Raw genomic sequence first — 24938 nt, forward strand, 5'->3', positions numbered from 1 at the left:
TGTGGATATTCCTGTGAATCCCAGCCTGGTTTTTTAGCCAATGAGATGAAGGGCTTGAATTTACCTCATTCTGGGAATGTGGGACAGTAACAAGTTCAATGTTTGCCTCACACTACTTAGAGCTGAGTAGCAGGCTACTGCTAATAAGTGTTGGCACTGCTTTTCCTGTTTAGACTGTGCTAAATAGGAATTTGAAGATGCCTGGAGGGAAATGTGCTCCTCTGCCACGTTCCCGTTTTGGACAGGAGCAGGAGACCACCAAGAGAAGAGATGGGGTGCTGCACAAACAAGGTTTGTGACTCGATAGCTTGGCTGGTCCTTGACTGGTGCCTCTCTCCTCACACAAACCAGGCTCCATTCCAGTCCCATTTTGTGTTCCACTGCAAACTCTGCAATCACATAAAGCTGCAAAATAGGCTTCCAAATCCCAGTGTAGGCTTTAGAAATGATGATAAGGCTGTGGAGTTAATATTTATTTACATAACTTTTCAGGCAATTGACATAAACATTTGTAAGTTGTATGGAGGAATGTCATGGTGGCTCACAGGGCTGTATGGACACATGGACAATCCTCCAGACAGATTTAGGGGCATCTGCTGCTACTTGTTCAGTCCAAGAGAAAAGCACAGCCTTCTCTCTCCATATTTTTACATGTGCTTGGCTTTTAAACATGTGAACAGTGTACACAGACCCAGTGTTTTGGCAAAGGGAAGAGAAAGGGACACATTCCACAGGGATTTCATGGATTATATTCATTTCCAAACCAAGCCTATTTAATTAGGGTGAGAAGGAAAAGGGCAGGAAGAATAAACACCACAGGCAATGGCAAAAAAAAATTTACAATAAAATATGTTCATTCCTTTAAGCAATGGCCACCAGGATCAACCACACTACACAAATACTCCAAGCCACAGCAGAAGGGGAAGAGGATATTAAAATAAAAATCAGCCACACACTGCCTTTGACAACAGACTTGGAAGAAGAACCAAAGGGGATCACACCTCACCCCTGTGGCTCAGAGAAGCAGGGCAGCAGCAGCACAGCCTCCCTCTGGCACAGTGCTAAATGCTATAAGGCAGGAGTCAAAGTCCAATAAAACAGAATGCCCAACTGGGTTGATCCAGATGAGAGCTCTTCTGGGCCCCGTGTTAGTCTTGGCATCCTTGGCAATGCAACCAAAATGGAGAACTCTTCAATTCATGCTGAGCTCACAGCAGTACAGACTTATTTTAGCGTAAGCACCTGCCCTACAGACCAGGGAATCACTTCAAGAGGAGTAGGAAGACAATGCAGCGGGATTTGTTCAAGTTTATGAAAGCAGAAGGAAGGACAGATATCCTACAGGGGGAAAAAAAGGACAGCATGTCTGTATGGGCTCTGGGATCCTCTCCCACTATGCAGCTCCGAGTTCTCTGCTGATGGCAGTCCCATGGGGAAGGAAGGAAGGAAGGGCAACTCTGGTCTCCTACAGCTGGTGGAGGGTCTGTAAGAGCATGTGGCGAGCAAATGAACAGGAGTCAAGAGCACGGTTGGGTCTGTGGAAAGAAGGGAGAGAGAAATTTAAAGTACTGAATTTAAGAATGGCTTTGTGTCTGCCTTTGACTAAGCAAATAAACACTGTTTCCAATGCATTGGATGTGTATGCCCCAAAACCTGCAGATTTTGCCCTGTTACCTTTTCCAATACCATTCCATCACTGCTGCCCAGATCTCTGCTTGCCATTCAGAGCCTGCTGTGGAAAACTCTCTCCTGAGAGTCCAAGTCAGGAAGCCAATGGCCAAGAATCAGAACATTTATTTCCATAACTATAAACAATCTGCTACTGACTTTTATCTCTGCAGCCCAGTGTCTCATTCTGGGTAGAATGATGGAGGTGGAAACCCCCTTCCCTCTCTTCTGGCAAAGGGTTTTTCCCATAAAGTTTCACTGTTTAGAGCCCCAAAACAGAGGAGATGATCCTGTGAGCACTCCAATCTTTTCTCACCAAGTCATCTGCTAGCTATCCAATGATGACTTTGGTCTCAGGACTTTTAAAGTCTTTAAAAGAGGCAGCATAACCTTCTGTTACTCTTCCCTGATGTCAAGTAACACCTGACTGGCTTTGCTGGGCTGACGCTGTTTATGTTTTGCCTTTTTTTCTATGTTCTCTGTAATCTTCACACATGCATTTGCAGCTCTGTGGTCTATTGTATTAGTGACCAGTTTTCCCAGTACTTTTCCATAGCCTTTCCTTAAGCAGAAAGACAAAACAAATTCCAGAGCTCGAAGCCTCAGGAGGTACAAGGCTCCATACTATCTTGGTTCTTCCTGGGAACCAAGATAAATTTTCATGGACAAAGTACAGCCAGTGCTGAAGGGGGAGGTTCCAGAGAAGGGGCTTAACCTGGGGGGAATTGCATCACCACTTGTCCTCCTAATTGGTGCTTATTATCAAATATGCTAGTTTTCTAAAACCTATGAAATGTACTCACCCCTGGGGGGATGGACTTTTGTGGACATCTTTCCATAACTGCCTCTGGAGGTCTTCAAATAAAGATCCCCTTTTATATTACCTCCTTACTAAAATTATCTCAAGTTTCATTTCCAGGCTGGGAAAAATGCAACAGGGTCACCTTTCAGGGCGCCTTACAAACAGCCCACAGAACATGCAGAACATCACCTGAAAGGGCCCAAGACAGAGGTTGCAATAGCTAAGTCAGATTTACACAGAATAACCTGCTCCCTGAAATTAAACCATGGAAATACACTCACAGCAGGGTTAACATGAGGCTAAATTTCTGTAACGTTTCCATTGCCTCCCAGTAATGTATATTTCTGTTTCTGCAGGCTAATTGCTGGCTCAGCATCACTGAAACTTTTACCAGTCTCAATCCATCCATTAGGGAACTTCCTCCAAAGAATTTTAATCCAATATTTTCCACTGTTCTGAGAATAGAAATCATTCATTTTACCTCTCTCCCACCTCACCTCAGCAAAATAACCTTTAACAATGCACAGCTGTGAAGCCTACTCAATTTGGGGAAAGGGGTGAGCTGAAATAAAGAGAGGAATTTCTAGGAAGGAGCAAGGAGTTCACCTCCAGGTGTAGAGCACAACCAAGAGCTGCAGAGGTTGTTTGGTACTTCACTCCATGGCTGCTGCTCTTTAACAGAAGCACATCCTGGAGAAGACTTAACCCTTTTTATTCCCCCCCAGGACCATTCATACTGAACACACAGTGTCCCAGAATCACAGCTTGGAGCTGATCTTCAAAGTGCTGGAGATATATTTCAGCCCTCATCTCTGGAAGACCCAGCCCTTTTTGCAATGAGGGAGCTGGTTCCATCCAGGCAGCTGCCCATTTTTGGAACTAGAGAACCTGGACCACTGATGTTGATCAGACAAGATCCCTCAGCCCCCTCTCTTGACACTAAGCCTCCTCTAGCCATAAAATTCTCCTTATTTGCTGTGGAGTTACCAGCCTGCCCCTCTATGCTACAGACTGTTGGAAGAGACCAGTGATGTGATGCAATTCAACAGCAAAGAGCAACATTAAAAAAAATACCCCAAAAAACCAACCAAACACAAACCCATCACCTCCAGCAAGTCACAGGTGGGCAGGCAGACATCCACATACTTTCAGTATTTCCACTTAAAAAATTATGGAAAAGCACATGTGGATTCACAGCACCCTCTTGCGTCCAAAAAACCCAAATAAGGCTTGACAGCAAGCAGAGTAAGATGGATGCTGTTTACAGTCTGTATCCAAAATTCTGTAATTATTATTGAATAGAGAACACTGCCTACAACAACAAATTGTCACAAAAGGAAGGAGGTAAGTGCCTGTTCCAGAAGCCCCGTGCAGTGAAAGACAGCAGAGCTCTGGCCTAGGCAGCTACAAGAATTTTACAGCTCTAAAAGCCCAGAAGATCTAACTGCATACCAAAAGGAGAAAAGAAAAATAGAAAATACCACAAAAATGCACATTAGTTTTCTGCAAGTGAAGGAATCACAGGTTTGACAGAGTGGAATTGGATTTGTTGCAGAAACAGAGGCCAGATGAGTTTTGAACATTACTAGGTTAACCAGGCAGAGGTTTAATTTTAAGATTGCAATTTTATTCTGACTGAATTCCAAGAAGAGACAAGGAATAGAGGTTAATTGAGAAGCCGTGTGTTGGTGTTGGCTGGGATAATTTTCTTCACAGGAGGGGCTGTGTTTTGGATTTGTGCTGGAAGCAGTGCTGCTAACACAGGGATGTTTCAGCTGCTGCTGAGCAGGGCTCACACAGCATCAAGACACTTTGTTTCTCACCCCAGCCCAGCAGCAAGCAGGCCAGGGGTGCACAAGAAGCCAGAGGGGACAGCCAGGACAGCTGACCCCAGCTGTCCAAAGGGATAGTCCATAGCACATGGCATCATGCTCATCAGATAAAGCAGAAGGAAGAAGCTATGATGGAGCTTTCCTGGAGGTGGTGGAAGTGATAAATTAATTCCTTGTTGTGCTTTGCTTGCAGATGCAGCTTTTGCTTTACCTATTAACCCACCTTCACATCAAGCCCCATTTGCCCACTTTCAGTCTTTCCCTGCTCTTCCCCAGCCCCTTGGGCTGAGAGTAAATGGCTGTATGGGGCTTTGGTGGCAGCTGGGGTGAAACCACACCAGGCTGTTTTAAACTGGACTGGGGGGTTCTTGAACTGTTTACATTTACCCAGGCACAGATTTAAGAGCTGTTGTCCTTGTTCCCTTAAGGGAAAGGCCTATGTTCATATAACAGAGATAGACTGCTTGTATCTAGTATGAACTTCATTATGCAGCACAGGACAAAAGCTTCCCTATAAAATCACAGCTTGCAACAAGTTTGTAAAGCAGCAAACCTCAGCTCCAAGCATTTCATAGCACCAGGGCCAGTGGAGGCTTGGATTAGCACTGGTCCGTACCATTGGAAGGCAGGAAGATCTGCCTTTCACTAAGGGAGGCTCTCAGCTCTCACTCGGCTTCTACAGAGCCTATGAACAGTCTGAACCTTCCACCAAGAGACTCTCCCCTCTTGTTCTTGCAGTGAAATGCTGGCTCTGGCTTCAATAGGGTTGTTGTTGATGAATTCATAAAGACCCAAATTTTACTCTTTATTTTATCAGCTACAGCTTAAAAACATTTTTTTGAGAAAAGCCTACATGCACATATATAGGAAGAGGGGAGACAAGTGTCTTTTCTGAACAAAATGTGTTAGGACACTTAGAATTAAGAGGCTACTCTGGGCCTTGCTACCTGACATAGACTTTGGTTCGGGGCATTTGACTGTCCTAATTGTTTTTCTCCTGTACTCTCAGCTTGCAGCAACTTAAATTCCATTTTGAGGGCTGGGGCTTGATCAATAAGCAAGAGCAAGGCATCAGTGTAGGAAAGAACAGAAATTCAGTGATATGGCAAGTCCTGGTACTTGCTTAAACCTATAATGATTGAGTTGGAGGAATACTTGTTCAGTTGGCAAAGCACATGGTCACTGGCAAGGTTAAGTGCCTTAACCTGATCAACGCAAAGAGAGGAGGCAGCAGGTGAAGTGTTCCACAAGAAGGGCCTCCAGTTAGCATTTGCACATGTGTAAACAAGATGCTTTATTTTCCAAAGCTGACATTAGTATGGTTTGTGTCCCTATCAGTTTTGACAGCTTCAGCCACACCAATGCTTGGAAAAATTCTTTCCCCCCATCACAACTGGCCAGCTTCCAAGCCCAGTAGGACCAAGACAGATTAGCAGTATCTGACTGCATTCCTACTGTCCATGTTTCATACTAACCACAACTGTCGGATGCCTCCACCTTTCACCAGCAAGGGATCCTCAGCAGCTCTGCCAACCCTTATACCATGAAATTCAGGAAGGCTTAAGCCTCATTCTGGCACCTGCTCTCACCCTACGCAGCACATGGTCCATGCTGAGCCAGCCACCAAGCTCCAAACAGATTTCAGGCCTCTGCTGTTTTGCCTGGGTAACATTTTTGGACTGCTTCTCCTCTGACTGTTGAACAGTGGTGTGCAATCCTATTGTAAATTTGTTTGGTGGGGGTTTTCCCCCTAAATATCAATACTGAAGTTGACACTAATTTAATTCAGTAGAGATATGGTTTCCATAGCCATTTAAGACATCAAAAAAGCTAAAGCTGGTGGGGGCAGGGGTTGGTTCTATACCTCTTGTGGATGTAACAACATACAGTACAGGCAGTCAGTAAAAGTAACTTCTTCAGTACTTATGCTCCCCATTCAGTTCTCAGAAAAATCACTAGCTTTGTTGCTGTCACAGTAGGAAGTTCCATTTAAAAACAAATTCAGTCTTTGTGTTTTGCAGTTTTCATCTGCTGGTGTTCAGTGTCACACAGCATGACAACTCTGGCAGAGCTCTGCTGACCCTCTGAACTCTGAAGGAGGACTTGGAGGGCATACTTAGATCCAGTGTATGCACAGTTCACTCATGCAGTGGCCAGAAACCCAGCAGGTTTCCTTAAGCTCAAAACAGCTCTTCTGTGAGAGGCATTAGCAGTCTCTCCTTCAGAGCCACTTCCTTGCAAAGCCAACTTCCCACTTTTCCTTCTTTAGGAGTTTTTTTTTTAACTCTGAACCTCACATACTGCGGTAAACAAGATAAAATAGAGGCCTATTAAACTGTTAATTCTCACTTTCAGAACAGACATTCAGTGGGCTTTCACAATAGCTTACATGTAGATATTAACCCTCAAAGAGTTGCACAAGCTCCCACAGAGAAGACTGCATGGCAAATACAATACTCACTTTGTAACAAAAGCTGAGAGAACTGGGGCCAGGGATTTAGGGAAATAATCCTGCTGGACCATATGGTTTAAGGTCATAAGAATACCATAGAGGCTTGGTACAGTTTTGATCTTCTCTTCACTCTGAGAAATGGACAAGAAATCAGACATCAGACAAAGGGGATTTGATTTAACCACTGCAATTCACAGACAAGGAATTCTCTTCTGAATGAAGTGCTCCCACATGTTGCAGGAGAGAAAGCTGGTCACTAGATTAAGTACAAGACAAAGGCAGCCAATCCCATAGTCTCCCAGCACCTGAAATAATGCATCAAGAACATTCTAGTACTTATCAACTGACAGTAGTACTAATAGGGAAAGGGAAGTAGTGAACCTGCAAGTGAAACAGCCACACCTTCTCAGAGGCTCTGTGTCAAAGTGCTCTCCTGAGGAATTTCACCAGACTTCAGTCCATAAAGAATTCAGTTGCCTTAACAATTTTTATTGTATTATTCTGTAGCTCATTTTTATACCACCTCCAGCTCTTTGACAGGCTCCCTCCAGAACATGATGCAGTGTTCCCAGAACTGGTCTCACAGTTATGTACCAGATAAGGCCAACAGCCACCCCCCTTGCTTACATGATGCTTAAGTTATTCTTACTCCTAATGTGATGTTACCCTGCACGTCCCAAATCTTACATTGTTTTGATTTATTTCTCTACTGGCATTTCAACAAAACTCCTCACTCTGCAAACAGGGCCCAGACCTGTGTTCCTGCTGTATGACCTTGGAGTTCACACTATTAAGAATATCTGTTGCTCACATGCTTCCAGCTACACAGGACTGAAAATGGAGTATGCCCCTTCTCCACATGCAGGGGACTGGGGATGAATTAGGCACATCACAGATGTGAATCAGCAGGCTGATCCTCCTGGGCTTTATCCTCAGTGCCACTTCCCAGCCTGAAAGAATTCTTCAGGAGCACAGGTTTGTGCTTTGTGCCTCATGCTTATTGCTATTTTCCATATGGGCAAGAGGTAGGTGGCAGTGCTCATAACAGGCATTCTGCAGAACCAAATGCCACCTTGGTTCCACTGGCCTTTCTGGGAGTGGGAAGCTCAGTGCAGGTCCAGTATGCAATGAATATAGGGAGAGGCAAAACTGATTTTTAGGAAATGAAGTCATAGCCACGCATGTCAGTGAGGGTCTGAACACCAAGTTGGATACTACCAGAAGGACATTCATAAACCTGCTTAATAGCAGGCTGCTGTAACAGCTTATGGCTTTTCTGTAGTTTAGAATTGTCTTAGTCCAAGCTTATATTCCCAGCTTCCAGGCCTTAAGGCAGTGAGAAACACTAGCCCTTGTAGCTCAAGCAGGCAAAGGTGTTTAAGGCTTTGCAGAGAGAACCACTCCACGGTCACCTCACTGAAAATAAAGCTACTAATTCTATGAAAATCACAGGCTTCCTACTGACCCTCCATCTTCTCACAATGAGTTTATTCCTTGCAACTAATTACTTAACACTAACATTTGGCAAAGAGTCTCCAAAGCATGAAGTTGAATGCCACTGATCTGGCATGAGTAGATGATACACATTTTTGAGACATGGTCTCAAGAAATGCCCTAAAGGACCCCAATAACTACTAACATTGACATGGCTTTTATAGACACCACAGTCCAGCAGCAGCATTACTGCCCTACCTGAGCCTCCCTACCTTCAGGGAATGACTGAAAATGCAGAGCACATTAAGCAGGAGAGGTACAAAAACGAGACATCCTTCATCCTAATGCAACCTTGCAGGTCCAGCAGAAACTGCAAATTGCAGACTTCCATTGTCCCTGGGCATCAGGCATGCACAGGCACCCAGCTGCTTCCATGGCAACATAATTACCCAAAATCCTGCCAGTCTGGCCTTCAACAGCCTAAACAGACCATGACTTAACTCTTTCCTGCTTTCTCACCTTCAGCAGTCCCATGTGGACCAAGAGGTTTGAGATGAATGCATCTGAATTAAATGTGGCAGAACTGAAGGCTTTTTTCATCAAGGCATCTAAAGAGATAAGCACATTAGTTTAATCAACACAAAAAAAGGACATTCATGGATTTCAGGATTAAAATAGATCATACAGAAACTCAGCTGTTAAATCAGTTTTGTGATACAGTATCTGTTAAGATTTCATTTGTCTCTGTAGCTGTAAGCTTTGAAACATTAAGACAGGTAAAACCCCTTAAGTATAAAGAGGAAAAAACATTTAAAACATCCAGCAAAACACACAAAGCCCACATGAGAATTCCCACACTGCCAAGCTTCACATGCAATACCCCCCCAGTCCTGTACACCACCAGCTGCTCTGCTCAGTGCATTTGAGCATACATACATATAAACATGCATATAAACATGAGCAGATGAGCTAGAGCTCATCAAGAGGCAGAGCCTTGACTTCTTAAAGGCCAGCAACAATTCACCTTTCATTTGAAACCACAAACAATGAGAGAACACAATGAGAAAGTTTGTTCAGCTGTTTTCTGGGCTCCCTCAGGACCAATGCTATGCCACAAACAATGGGCAAACCAGTGCTTTAATCTCTCATGCGTACAAGGTAGCAAGGTAACCCATTTTTGACCTCTGACAATTCTGTTTTCTTAGAATGGGCAGAATTCACTGGAGTGGCTGTAGAACAGTGCCAGACATTAACCAGGGCCTTCACTGTCAGCTGATGGCTGCTTTTATGGAAAGAAAGTAATTGCCAGGTTCTACCTTTCCTGAAGAAGCAGGAATAAATATGTAAACAAACAAACTCAAGACAACACTAATATCCTTTGTTCCATTTTTTACTGGAGACCACCTGTATTTTTCACTGATTCAACCCATAACCAACTGCAGAGAGCTATTGTGTTACTCTTTGTAAAACAGTTTCACCAAGTCTGCGAATACCAAACTAGGGAAATGCACAGTACACCACTTGAAGTGGTCTTCAAAATAATTGATCCAATTCTTTTGAACAATGATGATGGGTAGCTCATGTGTGGGAGAACTGAATTGCTGGGAGATTGGAAAAAAATGAAAGGCAGTGGTCAAATGCCCAGGACTATTTGGAAATTCCCATTTCCAAACAAAACCATGAAGGGATATACTAGTAGTCTACAGATTAATCAGACCTAACCCAAACTACTACTCCAATATAGTGTGAGAAATGGTCCTTTCTTTGAAGATTGGTTTCTGTGTCTTGCCCCATGTTGGAAATCTCTGCTTCCTGAAGAAATTAAAGATACGAGACATCAACTAGGAGGTCTCTCTTTACAATCTCATAATACTACACTAGGGAGGCACTTCCTGCAAAACACTTTTTAAATAAACAGCCTTGTAAAGGTAACTGGCCTTAAAACACAGAACTACTGGCTATGGACAGCCCAGCATCAAGAAGATGCAGTAAGGGCAGCATTGGGCCACTACAACAGAGACAGGCTTTGGCACCACAAAATATGCCAGGTTCATAATGAATCTTCCACTCTACACAACAGCAGGGCACAGCTTGGAACTTTGTTATCTGCCAGGGACAAAAGGCCAAATGGCCCAGCTCAGAGGGGCCTTGTGCACCTTGCAGTGGCACCTGTGGCACTGAACCAGGTCACACCACAAAGTGAAGAAAGGCCAATCACCTGTTGTTTCATGCACTGCTGTTTTCACTGGGGCCTCATCTTTGAAGACTGAGGATATCCTTAGGAGGGTTGTAACTACTTTCTCTACATCAGAGATATCTGTCTGAAAGAGGAAAAAAATAGAGATCAGTTAACTGCTAGACAGTGACACAACATGGGTCTCTACTAGGGCTGTGGAAAGAATTGCTCTTCAGCTGACTGAAATCAGCTTTGCCTTGGCCCTGTCACAAGGCACAAGCAACACAAACACTATTATTTTATGTAGAAGCTCTGATGCCAGTTTAAGCATTATCTGCATCATTTGCTTCCATAAGGTTCTTTGGGATCACTAAAGATGCAAATCTAGGTCAAGTTATCATCTCCGGCAATTAAACAATTTTGAGAGAAAAAATCAAGCCCAGAGAAGCACCAGCTCACCCACCTGCTGAGCTATCAGCACAGAGCACTTTGGTCCTAGTCGCAGCAGCTTCTCTGGTGATGGGAAAGCAAGGAACGTGGCAACATCCACAGGAGGAGATGGCACTGGAGTTGAAGCCTGAAACGGGTGGAATCCATCTCAAGTTTATTCTTGGGAGTAAATAAATTGGTTCAGCAAAAGCAGATGGGACAGCTTAGGGTACAGCTATACCAGGACAGAACCTGTTTGGAAACAGCCTGAGGCTGACCTAAGCCCAGAGCTGAAGTGGCCAGGATATGCTAGCATGAGGGGATGGCACTGCATGTACAAGGTCCCCACCATTTCTGATCATGGAAGACTTGTTACCACCACTACTCAGCCCTTCCCTCCATGCAGGTGTACAACAGGCCCACTTTAACAAAACACACTTTTAACTGATCCATTTTATTTCCTGAATGTTGTCTCCCTGGTGCAATAGTGCCAGCCCATGCAGGAATGTGACTGCCTGTCAGCACTTCAAGTTCAGACTTCACAGACTCATTTCCTCCTTTACTCTTCTCCAGCTGATGAAACCAAAATCCATCTGGCAGTAAGCTTACCTGTGAATCAATTATCTTCTTAGGAGTCAGTGACTCCTGCTCTTCTGCTCCTCTCTCCTTCAGCTGTTGCTGTTCCTCCTCCTCTTCCTCCTCCTCATCTTCATCTTCCTCCTCCTCCTCCTCATCATCCTCCTCCCCTTCATCATCACTAAGGTTAGAATGTTACACATTCCATTAATTACACACCTGGAATTCCTGTACACTGGAACTCAAAACTGTTCAAGAAAAAAAGAGCAGCCTCTCCTCAAAGTCCTACTGCAAGAAGCACATCCCACCTACAACACACCAAGAGGACACTCAGACATCAGTCACCCAGCTGAGAACAGCAAGAAAAGACCAAACACAATCAGTTACTTATGCTGAGGTAAGTCCATCAATGAAAACAAAACAAGTTTAAGACACATCCTTGGATGTGCTCCACACTCAGATCCACATCCACCAGCAATGAGAGAGTTCTTATTTTAAAATGAGATAGGTCAATGAAAGTGTTGATGAAAATTGTCAGAAAACTTGTGATTTAAACTCTGGTACCATGCCTACCTCAAAGATCCCAGCACTGATGCCATATTGAAGCCTTCAAGGATCTCATGGAGCTGCTCACACACCTCTTCTCCCAGACAGTTACCTAGGTTGACAGAGGAAAGGGAGTGGACTTGACAGATGCACACAAGTTTGTTCTTGAGGACTTAGCTGTATATTCTTGTCTATCTCTTGTTTCTGAAATCAAACAGTTACATGCCATTTCTGCACAGCACCTTAGAGGCAGCAACACAAACTGCACTTATCAGACAGAATCAAATGATTGTTTAACAAATTTCAGCAGCATTACACAATGGTTGGAGATGAAAATCCCCTAATGCTTCAGAGTTTGAGAGACTTGCTGTTATTTCTCTAAATAGCTCTTGTTCTTAGTGATTCTAAAACAAGGGCACACAGCACAGAACCAGTTAAATGCAGTGACCCAAGGTATGAAAACCAAAAGCCAAAGGCAAAGTTCTCACACTCTTCTGCAGAGCTGCACAAAAGGTTTTTGTTTCCAAGTATGAAGTATCTGAGATACGACTGAATAATTAAGAGTTTTACTGAAAACTCTTAATTATTAAGGTATAGGTATCAGCCTAATCTCTCCACCTTATCAGATGTACCAAAAATGCTTACCAATTAACTGAGTTCATGGTTTAAGAAAACTTTCAATATCTAACCATTTCCTGTCCCAAGGTGATGCAAGTTCAGCTACTGAGTACTGGTTTTTATATGCTGACAATTGCAAGACTAGAATATATGGTTCTGTCAACATTTTTCCTAGTGGTTTCTGACTGGAATCAAACTACACATATTTTGATCTAGCAAACCTACATACCATTGAGATCCAACTTCTCCAATTCTGTCTTATCTTCAATAGCTTCAGCAACAGTCAGAGCAGCATCTCGCTTGATCTCACAGAAAGACAAATTCAGTTCCTAAAAATGCAAAAGAACATTTTGTCTGCAGAATTCCTATTAAAATTTATCATATCCATAAAATTTATGTCCTCACAAGTGTCCTGGAAAGACTCATTTGAAGAGGCTCCCAGCAAAAAAAGAAGTGTTATTAATTGAAAATAAAGCCTGACATATTCCTAACCTCATATACTTAAAAGGGGAATTTTGAAACATACTGGTGGCTAAGAGCAGCACTATTAAAGGTGGCAATTCTAAAATACCTACAAATCACTGCACACCTAAAAGGTAGCAGATACTTCAGTGCTTAGCAGCCAGCTGACTGAAGATCTTCACTTATCAAGGGTCTCAAGAGCACTCCAAAACTCCCACTCTAGTAAGTCTAACAGAAGAAGGGTAGCTACTGTACTAAGCATATTGCATATTTCTTTTGACACCTCAGTTGCATGTTAAGGCCTTCAAAAAAAAAAAAAAGCCATGAGTGGTACTACTTCTGACAGAGCCAGCCAGCAGAGAAACCATGTGGACTAGTAAAAGTAAAGGAATTCAACAGCCAGACACCATCCCCCACCATTCCACATTGTGCTCAATCAATCCCTTCCTGAGAAGGGATTGAATATTAACAGAAGGGAAGCAGTCCTTGAACAGAATGAATCAGCTGCAATTGCTTCATGCTACTTTCCCTTAACCATTTCTGCTCTGGAAAAAATTATTTAACTTCTGTCTGTTCATCTCAATACTCCATTACTTAAGTTTGCTTGGGAGATTAAGACAAGTTCCAGTAGAACCAGCAGAAACCCCAGCAAGGGATCACAAACCACAAAGAACCTGCTTCTTTCTATACCAGGTTCATACACACAAATAGGTATTAGGTTAATTTTTGTCTTTGCAAGAGTAGGAAATCACATGTTCAGCATCTGTCTCAGGGTAATTATGACTCATGGCAGGTGTTTCTAAAGATCCTAGTTTGCTTATGTTATCAAATTTGACTTCAGCCTATCCAGAATGTTGTCAGATTCAAGTCCTGTGCAAATACTGATGTAGGAGGCTGTTGTATCACCAAAAAAATAAAAATACTTGAACCCTTGATTGATGCTCTAACAAAGAAAAAGCATTAACTGTATGAGCTATGAAATGCTGAAAAGACAAGCTGCTCATGAAGTCCCCTTCATGTCAGTCTCCACTCTTGAAGCTCTGGGAAGTTCTAATAGCAGGTACTGCCATGATCAGATTTCTTGTGTAGCACTTGCTGAGTTGAGCCAACAGCAGCAAAAAGATCAAGCAAAGACTAAAGAGATCGCTGGTACACCTCCACATAGCACAGCCCTCACTGGATGGTGGGATGCCACTGACCCATAGCACAGCCTGTTGGTTTCAGCTGTGAGCACAGAGCCTGCATGGGACTGAATCCTATCCTAAAGTAATCAGTAGCAGTAGGAGAATGAACAGAGAAATAGGAAATGGAAAACTTGGCATTTCTGCAAAGAACTGAAGAGCAAGCAGACATTACCTTTAATTTATGAAGCCCTTCTTTAACAGCATCAGCAATAGCAACAGCGCCCTTGGAACGCACCAGGCAGTCCCCAAAGTTGATCACCTCAATCTGACGGAGTGCCTTCAGAGTCTGCAGAGCAAGACAGCACAGATGTGAAAGTGGACATGCAAGTAAGTGAACATCCTATTCCTTCTGGAATGTCATCTTTCCTACTGCAACAGGACATGGTTCCACTAAGCCAAAGGTGCTCATGCCAACCAGACTTGAGACAAAACCCAAAACAATTTCTTAAAACAACTCACGTCTGCCATGGCCACAGCTCCTTTCTCCGTGAAGGTGTTGTCATTCAAGTTTATAACCTTAAGCAGTGGGTTGATAGCAAAGGCCTGTGCCAGTGCTGTTATGCCAGGATGGTTGATTCCATTCTGTGGCATATGAACCTCTTCTAGAGTCCCAATGATCTGGGAAAGGACGTAGACAAAAAAAAAAAGCTTTTAGAGAGCATTCAGCTTCAATTCAACTTCAGCTCAAGAGTATGCTGCTCCACTCTTAGATTTACTTAAAATTGTTTTGAGTTTCAAAACTCCATTGGTTCTTCTACAGTGAATTATTTACCAGCAATTCTATCATAAATCTAAGTAAAATCACAGACACATGGCAACTGCCAGATAAATACAAAGCTCTGATTCAAAGAGACACAAGTATCATTGTCCTATGTGCCTACTCTAAATAACTTAAAACAAGAGTTCTTCACCAGTGGTTCAAGAACACTGAAATAGACCATACAATATCACTTTAATTTTCTAATTAAAATCTACATTTTGCCCTGACCTGAGAAGCAAACATGTAAGAAACCTAGTACAAATATTGTTTATGGACTAAACAGCATGTCATGTAACACAGTAATTAATCGCATGTTGGTAGTGCCATTCAATCTTGATTCTCCATGAATCACGGGAGATATTTGTTGTTATACAACTCTAGTATTTAAAAAGTCTTATTTTTGCCATGATTACTGAATAATCAAAATCACATCTAGGCAGTTCTTTACAAAAAAAGTCAACCTGTAACCTGTGATATCCTTGTCAATATACCTGACAATATGCATTGTAATCCCAAAGTCACTTCTAACAACAACTGAAGTATGAAGAGGGAATTACACAGCCCCAATCACAGTTAATTGTTTTCCTCCCACAAAAGTGCAAGTGGGCCAGTGACAGCTGGAGAAAGCCAGGCAACACTTCAAGCTCTGACCAGATGATCCTAGCAAAAACACCAGGCTGCTTTTGCCAGAGGACTGAGTAAAGCAGCACCCATGAGAACAAGCTGGGATACCCACCCCAGTGCCAGTCAACAACCATTAGCACAGAGAGAGGAAAAGGAACAGGACTATTAAATTACTCAGGAGATGACTATTTCTCCCTCAGGTAACTACTTTACACAGCAACTAGCTATGTGTTTGGAAATTCAGGTCACAAAACCACTCAGTCAGCAACTCTAATTCCACTTGTTGAAGATTCCAGTTTCAGCAGCAAGAAGCACCATGACTTTGGTGAACAGACCAGCAGCTCCTGCCTCCTAGCTGAGGCAAACTCTGTGCATCATCTTTAACACTAGCACTGAATCATACCTTGCTCCACTTTGCTGTCAAAGCAGCTCTGGTTTGATACTCACCCCGAAGGCTTCAGCCAGGGCAGTGGCACCATCATTCTCCAGACGATTTCTGCCAGCCACAAATATTTTTAAAGCAAGAGGTTTGCCCTGGGCACTTGATTTCCTGTGACACTCTTTCAGAGCAGCTGCCAATATCTAAAGATAAAACAAGCAGCTTATACTCCCCCAGCATATCACTCTACAGGAGTCCTACTGTATTTCATAGATCCACCTCTTGAGAAATACTTTGGGCGTCACTGACAGGTACCTGTTTCTACAACAGGTATACAATAAAACTCTCTACCTACAACACTTGCACACTGGTCTCAGGCAAGAACTGATAATTTTGCAACACTAAAACACACTGAGCCATCAAGAACATTTTGCTTCTAATCAGGCAAGCTTATATGGGTAGGAAGTTGACCATAAGCTACCAATACACACTTGAAGCAAAGAAATTCTACTGGGCTGCCCTGGGGAAAAGCACTCAGAGAAGTAGAGATCCTTCTCTACTTAGCCCTGTGAAATGCATCAAGCACAGTGTCCAGGCTCCTACATGGATTTACTGGGGCAAGTCCAGCAAAGGGTGCCAAGGACAATTGAAGAACTGGAGAATTTTACTCACTAGGATAATACTGACCCCTGAGATTAAGGCTGGAAAGAAAAGGCTGTGGGGGACATATCCATGTGTAAAAATAGCCAGAACAAGATAAGGAGATAAGGTGGTATAAAGAAGGCAGAATCAGACAGAACTGCACACAAAGTGCAGAGAAAACACCGCTTTAACACAAACTCCCTTTTTGACTGTGAGGGTTGTTCAACACTGGGCTAGGCTATTCATAGAGCTTGTGAAGTCTCCATATTCAAAACCTGACTAGAGCAAGCTTGAAGAACCCGGTGTACTTGTAGCTGCCTTAAGCAGGGGAGTTGGCCATCACCAAAAATTGCTTCCAACTTCATTCCCAAAGAGGAGATAACCCTTACCTTGCCACCACCAATGCCCATGCCACAGTTATTGAGCTTGAGTTCCTGCAGGGTGTAGCATGCAGGGCTCTTCAGCAGAGCCTCAAAGCCCCGCACACCGTCAGGCCCAAAGGCATTGTCACTCAGGTCCAGCTCCACCAGCTGGGCTCCAGCAGCAATGAGTGCATCCCCCAAAGAGATCTGTAAGGAAACAGATGGCAGTGGGAGGGAGGGAATGGATTAACTTTTAGTGACAGCATCACTGCAGTGGCTAGGTATGACAGTGATGCTGCAAAAAAAATTTCCACTCTGAAGACATTTCTGCAAAGCTGCTTGGGAAAATAAAAGTCTACTACTAAATCCAGAGAGGAAGTTACACAAATTAAGCTAAAGATAACCCTAATGCAGTTACCAAGACTCTATCCCATCCCTTTAAGTCAAATACTCTTCAAAGTGAATTTCCTGCTCTACGCTGAAGACTGTTTTCATCAAGGTTGAGCTATGTTCTGGCTGCACAGGACTCGAGGAGACAAGGAGCTCTGTAATGGTCTTAGAAGACATAGCCATATGATTTACTTTAAAAGCTTAGCTCTCACTTTATCTGTTGGGTCATGAAGATGGTTTCTCCCAGTGAAAAGCTCCTTCACCAGCATGGACTCACATTTAACCTTTAATCAACTCCTCTCCATCTCACACAGGAAGAGCAGAAGAGAACCCCTCACCTATTCTGAGACATTTAGTGCTAAGAGCACAAAGAAGGATCAGCTCTGTACCAAAATACAGACTCCCACAAAAAGCATGACAGGTGAGAAAAGAGGTTATATTAGTTAGAAGTCTCAGATCTAGTTTTTACTTACCAAAGCAGGAGGGATCTCAGACCTTAGCCTGCCTGTGAACATGTCACTCCAATGACACCTCTAAAATAAGAAGCATACAGATAAAACCCACTAAAATATTTAGGTCAACTCAGCTGTAATAAACATCTACACATACAAGATGCTTTGCATCACTGGAGACAGCTTAATGCTGTCTCCCTTCCCTTGGGTTGTCATTTGGTTGTACTAAAGAGTTGCAGGAACCAGTATTGCAATCACTTCACTTGCAAGGACAAAGTAACTGGAATCCACACTATAAACATTATACAAGAATTCTTGTTTGTGTTCAAGTTTCAATTATTTTCTACTGAGAAAATTGCCACTGAAAAAAAACAACAGGAAACAGAGGAATACATTAGCAATGCAGATTTTACTAAGGTATGAAGCACAACAATCTGAACTTACTTGAAAAGCCACATTTGGGTGATTAATACATATCAATGCCTCATACCACTCTCCTTCAGGGGACAGTGTAGTGCTTCTAGTAGCACAGCATCCCCTTAACATTAGGCTAGAGCAACAATAGGAAAACATAGCTTGTGCAAAGATGACCCTCCTGTTGCATTTCCTCCATTATTTCCTCTCCACTCAGACATTCTCTGAAGACTCACTCTCCAGAAGATTTGACTGAGTTTTTCAGAGAGCTTCATTTGAACTTAAGTCTTTTGTTGCCATGGCTTTGTTTACAGATGCTGCCTTCAATAAAGACCATTCCTCACACAGCTTCCCAGCTTTAAGATTGGAAGCATTCTACACAGGAAGCATTCTAACAGGAAGTTAGGAATGCAGAAGGTATTCCTATTATCCCAAAGTCTCCAAGTAATGTTGTATTTTCCAAAGATTGTTCTTCCTCCTGGAAGAGCCACCAAGCAAGCTTCAGAGGTAACTCAAGGCAGGTTTTTGCAGGAAGAGCCTAGACAGGCCTTCAGTATTTCCACATTATTTCTTCCCCTTGACTACCTGATACTTAAGAATCTCACCTTGAGCTCCCTTTTCTTCTCCAAGGCCTTGGCAATAACCTTTGCTGCCTCCACTCCCACTGTGTTGCCTTCCAGGCGCAAGGCTTCCAGGCCATCAAATTCCTCAATTTGCTTGATCACATCTTCAGCTGCAAGAAGCAGATAATCTAGTTGGTCTTTTAACCATTGTCTTGGTTACCACAGTAACCCCCTGAGATCCAGTAAAACTTGCTCAACCTCTAGCAAAAACAGCTAGAACAAAATCTGAAACAGCAATGGGAACAGAGCTGAAGTGTAAAGAAAGAACACTCCCCATTCCCCACCCTGCCTTCTCATAATTCTACTGTTCTATTATATTCTATGTTTTATTCTGATAGCCATCCTTTTATTTGCAAAAGTAAGTTTCTTTACTTCCCAAATAAAATTCTTCTGCCATTCAGCACATGCTTTAAAAGCTAGAGTGAATGTCGCTGTAGAAGTGCAGAGACTAAGTTAAAAGCTGATGAGCATTGGTATCACATCAACAGGAAAAAGTTCCCACTGACTGGCAGAAGTAATGTCTGTTTAGCAAACATATCAGGGTGAAACAATTTAGCTCTACAGTAATCCTATGCAAGGCAAAGAAGCAAGCTGCAATCTCTACTGCCAATGGGCACTTGCTATTGTTCCCAAGCCTTTCCCCATAGTTCAGTGCTTTTGAACTACGAAACCAATCTAGAAAAAAGCTCCACCTTTGGCATTAGCAAAAAAAAAAAAAAAAGGCTATATAGTATATATATACTACATATATATTATTTGCTATATACTATAGCAAATAACCTCTCTGAAAAACATGCTGTTTTTCTTGTAATGACAGAAATGTTGATCTAATACATATAAGTATCTGGAGAAAATGTATTAGCAGCCACTCTAAGACTTATTGTGAAACACACATACAGCAACAGGACAGAAAGAAAGTGAATTATTGCAGCAGGCTAACACATCAGCTCATTGCTCTATGCACCTCTTGCTCCAAGAGCTGTGATACACTCATTTACTGTTCTTAAAAGGAGCACTGACTTCTAATGCCCAGTAACTATCAAAAGCGCTTAGAGAGAACACCAAGAATACAACACCTGCAAACCAGGCACCCAAACCCCAGTTACAGCAGCTGCAGCACTGCCAGGGCACCAGGGGAAAGCAGGGTACCAGAAGGGGAGGAAACATCCCTAGCAGGAGCAGCTGTAGCTGACAGACCCCTCCATCAGAGATATGTTATGACAACTTGTCGATGCAGGATTAGCAGGAAGTTTAGCACAAGATTTGACTACTTCAGGGAGATGCTTTCAAAGCACAAGGGTATTTTCTCTTACCATCTTCAGCTGTGTTGAGTTTAAGGCTCTGGCCTTTGAAGCTCAACTGTCCACCACCCACTTTGGTTTTGGCAAGTGACTCAGCAAGCTTAGTGATGTCTTCTGATGCCATTTTCCCGCTTTTCCCGAAAGTTAAGAACTGCCAATTAAAAGAAGCGGTCATCATAAAACCTCTCAAACTACAATACATAATCTATACAAATAACCATATTTATTTGAACACTCATGTGGTTTTTGTTACTCAGATATCTAATTGAGTTTTCAATGTCATTACTACTTTTCCCCAGAGCTCAATTAAGACAGCTAAGCTAGATTAATATTCCAAAGCCAGCCAGTCAGATGGTGTTGACTCTTCCAACACTGACAATATACTTCATAAATAAACAGAAGGTAAAATTATGGATTAAGGCCACATTAAGACATTACTCTTTGTGCAAGATTAACAATTACAATGCAATATTCCTCTCATTTCAACCTCCATCCTATAATTATATGTGCTGCATGCTTCCCCTGCTCTCTCATTCTAGCAAGCTGGAATGAACACAGTTGCTTTTCCTTTTCAGTGATATTCCCAGAAGTGCCCTTGTCAGCACAGTTCCAGAACCACCGAGTTGCTGAAAACACTGTGTGTGCTGCATACAAAACTCTCTCAGCTTCCTGGGTGCTCTTTCCTTTCAGATGTTCCACACAAATTCAGCACATAATAAACAGGATGATCTTACACTTACAATAAATTAGTGAACATCTAGCCTTGAGACAAGTTTGAAGCTAGCCATGCCTGGTAGCATCTGCATAGCATTATTTAATGAATATTAATCACTGTCTGAAGGAACTGGCCTGCATCCATTGAGCAGGATAAACAGAGTGCATTTCTTATCCCACTGCCTCTGTTGGGATAAAAGGCTACACACAACTAATGCTTAGGAACCACACACTTAGACTTTAGATGTCAGAAGGGATGAAGTTCCATTCTTCCAACACAAAATTGGTTCTCTTCCATTCCTGTCTGATTAGAAGTGACTTCACACTCTTGTAGCTATTCGAGGCCAACAGCACTGGTTTTAAAATATCCTCTATACAAAAACTCTGACTTTTCCTCCACATACTTTCCTTCTGATACCCATCTGTAAAGCCTCCAGCTTCCCCAGAGTATGACTTCTCTTCAGGGCTCTTTAATTTTAATATTCCTTTTGGAAACAAGGGGTGAAAATCTCCAAGGCTGAAGAACAATTTTTCTAGGATTACTATCCTCTCAAGTAGGTGCTGCCACTAGAAAGAAACCTGATGCCTAGCGAGGCTACCTGGACCAGAGGCTAGACAGTGTTAAAGGAATAAAGCAGGTATTTATTAAAAAGCCTTCAAAGGATACACCTTGGGCAGTACAAGAGCCCGGCCATGGCTCCACCAAAGATGGACACCCGGTCATGAGTTTTCCCACTTATACTCTAAGTTTTGGTCCATTTACATATTGGGGTTAATTTTCCAATTACAGCTTATGAAGTTCCATCCTCCCAGATTGCTCTCCTCAGTTTGCTGTTGTTTACACTTTTTGGGCCTGAAGCTACAACAGTGTCCCTGGTTCTCAGGCTGGAAAAGGATTGCTGTGCCTAACTGCCCTGTGAAGAGAACTTGCTGACACTTTATATGAAGCTCAGAGTTACACACTAAGGCAGTACAGAATCTAAAAAATATGAAAGCTAAAACTTAAGGCATCAAACCCACATAACTGACTCCATTCCTACCAGACCACCCAGACACCAAACCCATGGACATTCCCAGCCTCTGCCAACCCAACACTGAGAAGGAAGAAAAAGCGGACATCCTCCAAACCATAAAGGCTTTACCAGACAGGAACAGAAGTTAATATCTGCAGAAGTTAGTCTGTCCACCTAGTTCAAATAAAAACTTTAGTCATAAAAATCAGTTCCATTCTACTATGATCATCTTCCTTACAGATGTTCACATCCTCCCCCAGCTTCTCTTTCCCTTGAACCTCCTTTGTCGTTCTCCACCTTACACACAGACTACCTCCTAATCTCAACATACAAATCCAGCATCACATCCCGGAGCATGTTTTATAGCACATGTCAGCCACACCCAACTGTCAACCTACCAGAGGTCTCTTCACTGTTAAGTCTTCCGCAGAGAAAGCTTGGGGGGGGAAAAAGGAAGAGTTAGTCTGTTTGGCAAACACAACCAAGATCTGAAAATGCCTAAAGACTGGTTTCCTTTTCACTTAAGGTTCGTATGAAACTTTACGCTTCCTGATGATCAAAAAAGTTAGTTCAATACTTTAATTACAACACTTCGTCGACCCCAACAGCCAACATCCCGGCTACCTGCAGCTCACCCAGCCACGGGGCGCTGGCAGAGCGGGGTGACAGCCCGAGGTCCCCGCCCCGCCAGCCCCGCTCGTCCAAGGGTGCCCGAAGGCTCCTCTCCTCCTCTCTTCCCCCGCGGGAGGGGAGCAGCCGAGCGCCGGCCGCACGCTCCCGCCCCGCGCACCGGGGCCAGAGCACGGCCAGAACGCCGGATCGCCCTTCCCGCCCGCGCGGGGAGCGTGGAGCGGGAGCCGCGGCCGGACACGCGTGACGTGAACCCACGGGCGGGGACCCCCGCCCGCGCCTGGGAGCGCCCCCGGCAGGCGGGGCCGAGGAGCGCGTCAGCCCGCGGGATCGCCTCCGCTCACGCACGGCCCCTCCCAAGCCGCTAACGGCAGCGGCCGCCGCCGCCGCTCCCCTCCCCTCACCTGCTCGGGGGTTCCGCCGCCGGGGAAGGCGCGGGAGCCTCACGCCGCCGCGCCGGGGCCGCTGGGTGAGGGGCGGGCGGGGGAGGCGGAGGATTTGAACGCCGGCAGTTCTGCTCCCCGCTCCGGGATTGGCTGCTGCCTCGGGACGTCACGGGACGCGCTCCACCGCCGCGCCGCAGCCGATGTCGCCACGGCGGGCGTGGGCGGGGCTGCGGGGGCGCGCGCGGCGGTGGCCGCGGGGCACGCCGGGAGCTGTAGTCCTGTTCCTGCCCTCGGCTGCGGGCGCGGCTGGGGCCTGAGGGGGCTGTGCAGGGCCACGCTCACAACTCCCGTTCGCGGAAGGGTCGCTGGGAGAGCTTCCGCAAGCCCGCAGGTGGGACACGAGCACCTTCTGATGTGATGCCTCGCCTAGATAATGTCCCTGGGGCCTCCTGTTCATACTCTCATGTTACTATTGTTAAAAACGCCAGTCACTTGTTTCTAAAATTTTAAAAGTTTAATAGTAATAAAGTGGTTATAAAAATAGTAATACAATTAGAATAATAATAATTTGGACAAACTGAATTAGGACAATATGAGACAATAAAGACAAAGAGTTACGGACGTCCGGGTACCTTTTTCTGGGCAGCACGAGCCCGAAAAAGGACCCTTGCTAACAAAGGATTAACCCTTAAGAACAATGGCCCGTTGCATATTCATACACTTCGTACATGATGCATAAATTCCATTCAAATACAGGATTCTGTCTGGTCATCTTCAACTTCTTCCTTCTAATCTCAGCAGCGCCTTCAAGGCGGGAAGAAATTTGTTTCTTCTGATAAGAAGGCAATAAATTCTTTTCTTTGAAAGATTTAGGTGTCCTGTGGCTGTTGTCTGGTGCGAGTGCCTCATTCCTTTCTTAGAAAAACACTAACATAGTTCTTATTTTAACTACCAAAGTTACTTTCTAATTGCAAAACTACATTTATTATTAAAATGTTAATACAGCACTACTAATCAATACATCAAAATACAGATGGTAAATATCTGCATAGAGCCATATAATAGGCACTTTTCACACTGTGAGACGGTTCTGCTAAGGAAGGCATTTCAGAGAATCACAGAATCTGTTAGCTTGGAAAAGATCTCTGAGATCATCAAGTCCAACCTATGACCAAATAATACCTTATCAAATAGATAATGACACTAAGTGCCACATCCAGTCTTAAACACCTCAAGGGACAGTGACAACACCACCTCCCTGGACAGCCCGTCCTGATACCCAATCACCCTTTCTGTGACTAAATTCTTCCTAATGGCCAACCTAAACCTCCTCTGGCACAGCATAGGACTATGTCCTTTCATCTGTCGCTTTCACCCTGGAGTGCAAAGTCATTCCTGCTTCAGGAGGGGAAAAAGCCTTGGTTTGTGTGCACATTGTGCAGGACATTTTCTTCCTGAGTATAGAAACAAAAGTACATGGGATGAGGCAGGGTGAGCTGTTCACAGCCCTGCCTGCTACTGCAGTGGGTTTGCACAGCACCTCTGTCCCTTCTCTGCAACCTGCAACCTACAGGCACCAATGTAGGTGGCATTTCAGGTGACAGATACCTGGAGAGATTGCTGTTGAGGAGGGCCATAGATAGGATTTATTCTGCTGTTTAGTCCCAAAACATTGTAAGAGGCATTTTTCAGTCTCTCACAAAGTTCCCAACTGTGGTTTCAATAAGCAACAGCAAATGCTTATGGACTCAAGAATGTGAGTAGTTGATGGTGCTGGGTGACCAGCCTCATAAATAGTAAGACAAGTTTCTTTTGCAAATTAAGAAAATTAAGAACCTTAATTTTAGACACTAGACTGGCTGTATGTGAGAAGCATAAAGCTGCCAGAATACATACAGCTGATGAGGAACTAAATGAGTGTGATCTCGAGAAGGAGCTTGAACCTGGAGAATATAAGCAAGAAATTTGGCACTGGATATTACTTGCTCACAATTTTTAGTAATAAACAGGATCTTATCAAAAACATCAGATTCCCCTCCCTGTCATTCTCCCAAATACTGGTTTTGCCA

At 43.7% G+C, this 24938-nt stretch overlaps 1 protein-coding gene across 4 annotated transcripts; it reads right to left on the minus strand.

Moving 5' to 3' along the window:
- Positions 1 to 452: 452 nt before the first annotated feature.
- On the minus strand, positions 453 to 23057 carry RANGAP1 (Ran GTPase activating protein 1). 4 transcript variants are annotated; one of them, XM_071422986.1, is made up of 17 exons: positions 22888 to 23055; positions 22252 to 22289; positions 20139 to 20277; positions 18808 to 18935; positions 17810 to 17869; positions 16974 to 17153; positions 16011 to 16145; positions 14639 to 14797; positions 14352 to 14465; positions 12763 to 12862; positions 11943 to 12027; positions 11403 to 11550; positions 10828 to 10941; positions 10407 to 10509; positions 8708 to 8796; positions 6764 to 6885; positions 453 to 1535 (listed from the first exon to the last, which is right to left on the minus strand). In XM_071422986.1, the coding sequence occupies exons 3-17, from the start codon at positions 20248 to 20250 to the stop codon at positions 1466 to 1468; spliced, it is 1719 nt and encodes a 572-aa protein (XP_071279087.1). In that variant the 5' UTR covers positions 20251 to 20277; positions 22252 to 22289; positions 22888 to 23055; the 3' UTR covers positions 453 to 1465. The 4 variants fall into 4 exon arrangements, with proteins under 4 accessions (XP_071279087.1, XP_071279091.1, XP_071279088.1 ...); XM_071422990.1 differs by lacking the exon at positions 22888 to 23055 and adding an exon at positions 22489 to 22735; XM_071422987.1 differs by lacking the exon at positions 22888 to 23055 and adding an exon at positions 22478 to 22574.
- Positions 23058 to 24938: the final 1881 nt, after the last annotated feature.

The sequence above is a fragment of the Agelaius tricolor genome, unplaced genomic scaffold (genome assembly GCF_023055355.1).
Source record: "Agelaius tricolor isolate 1412-34295 unplaced genomic scaffold, bAgeTri1.0.p SCAF_3, whole genome shotgun sequence".
In the NCBI taxonomy this organism is placed as follows: Eukaryota; Metazoa; Chordata; class Aves; order Passeriformes; family Icteridae; genus Agelaius; species Agelaius tricolor.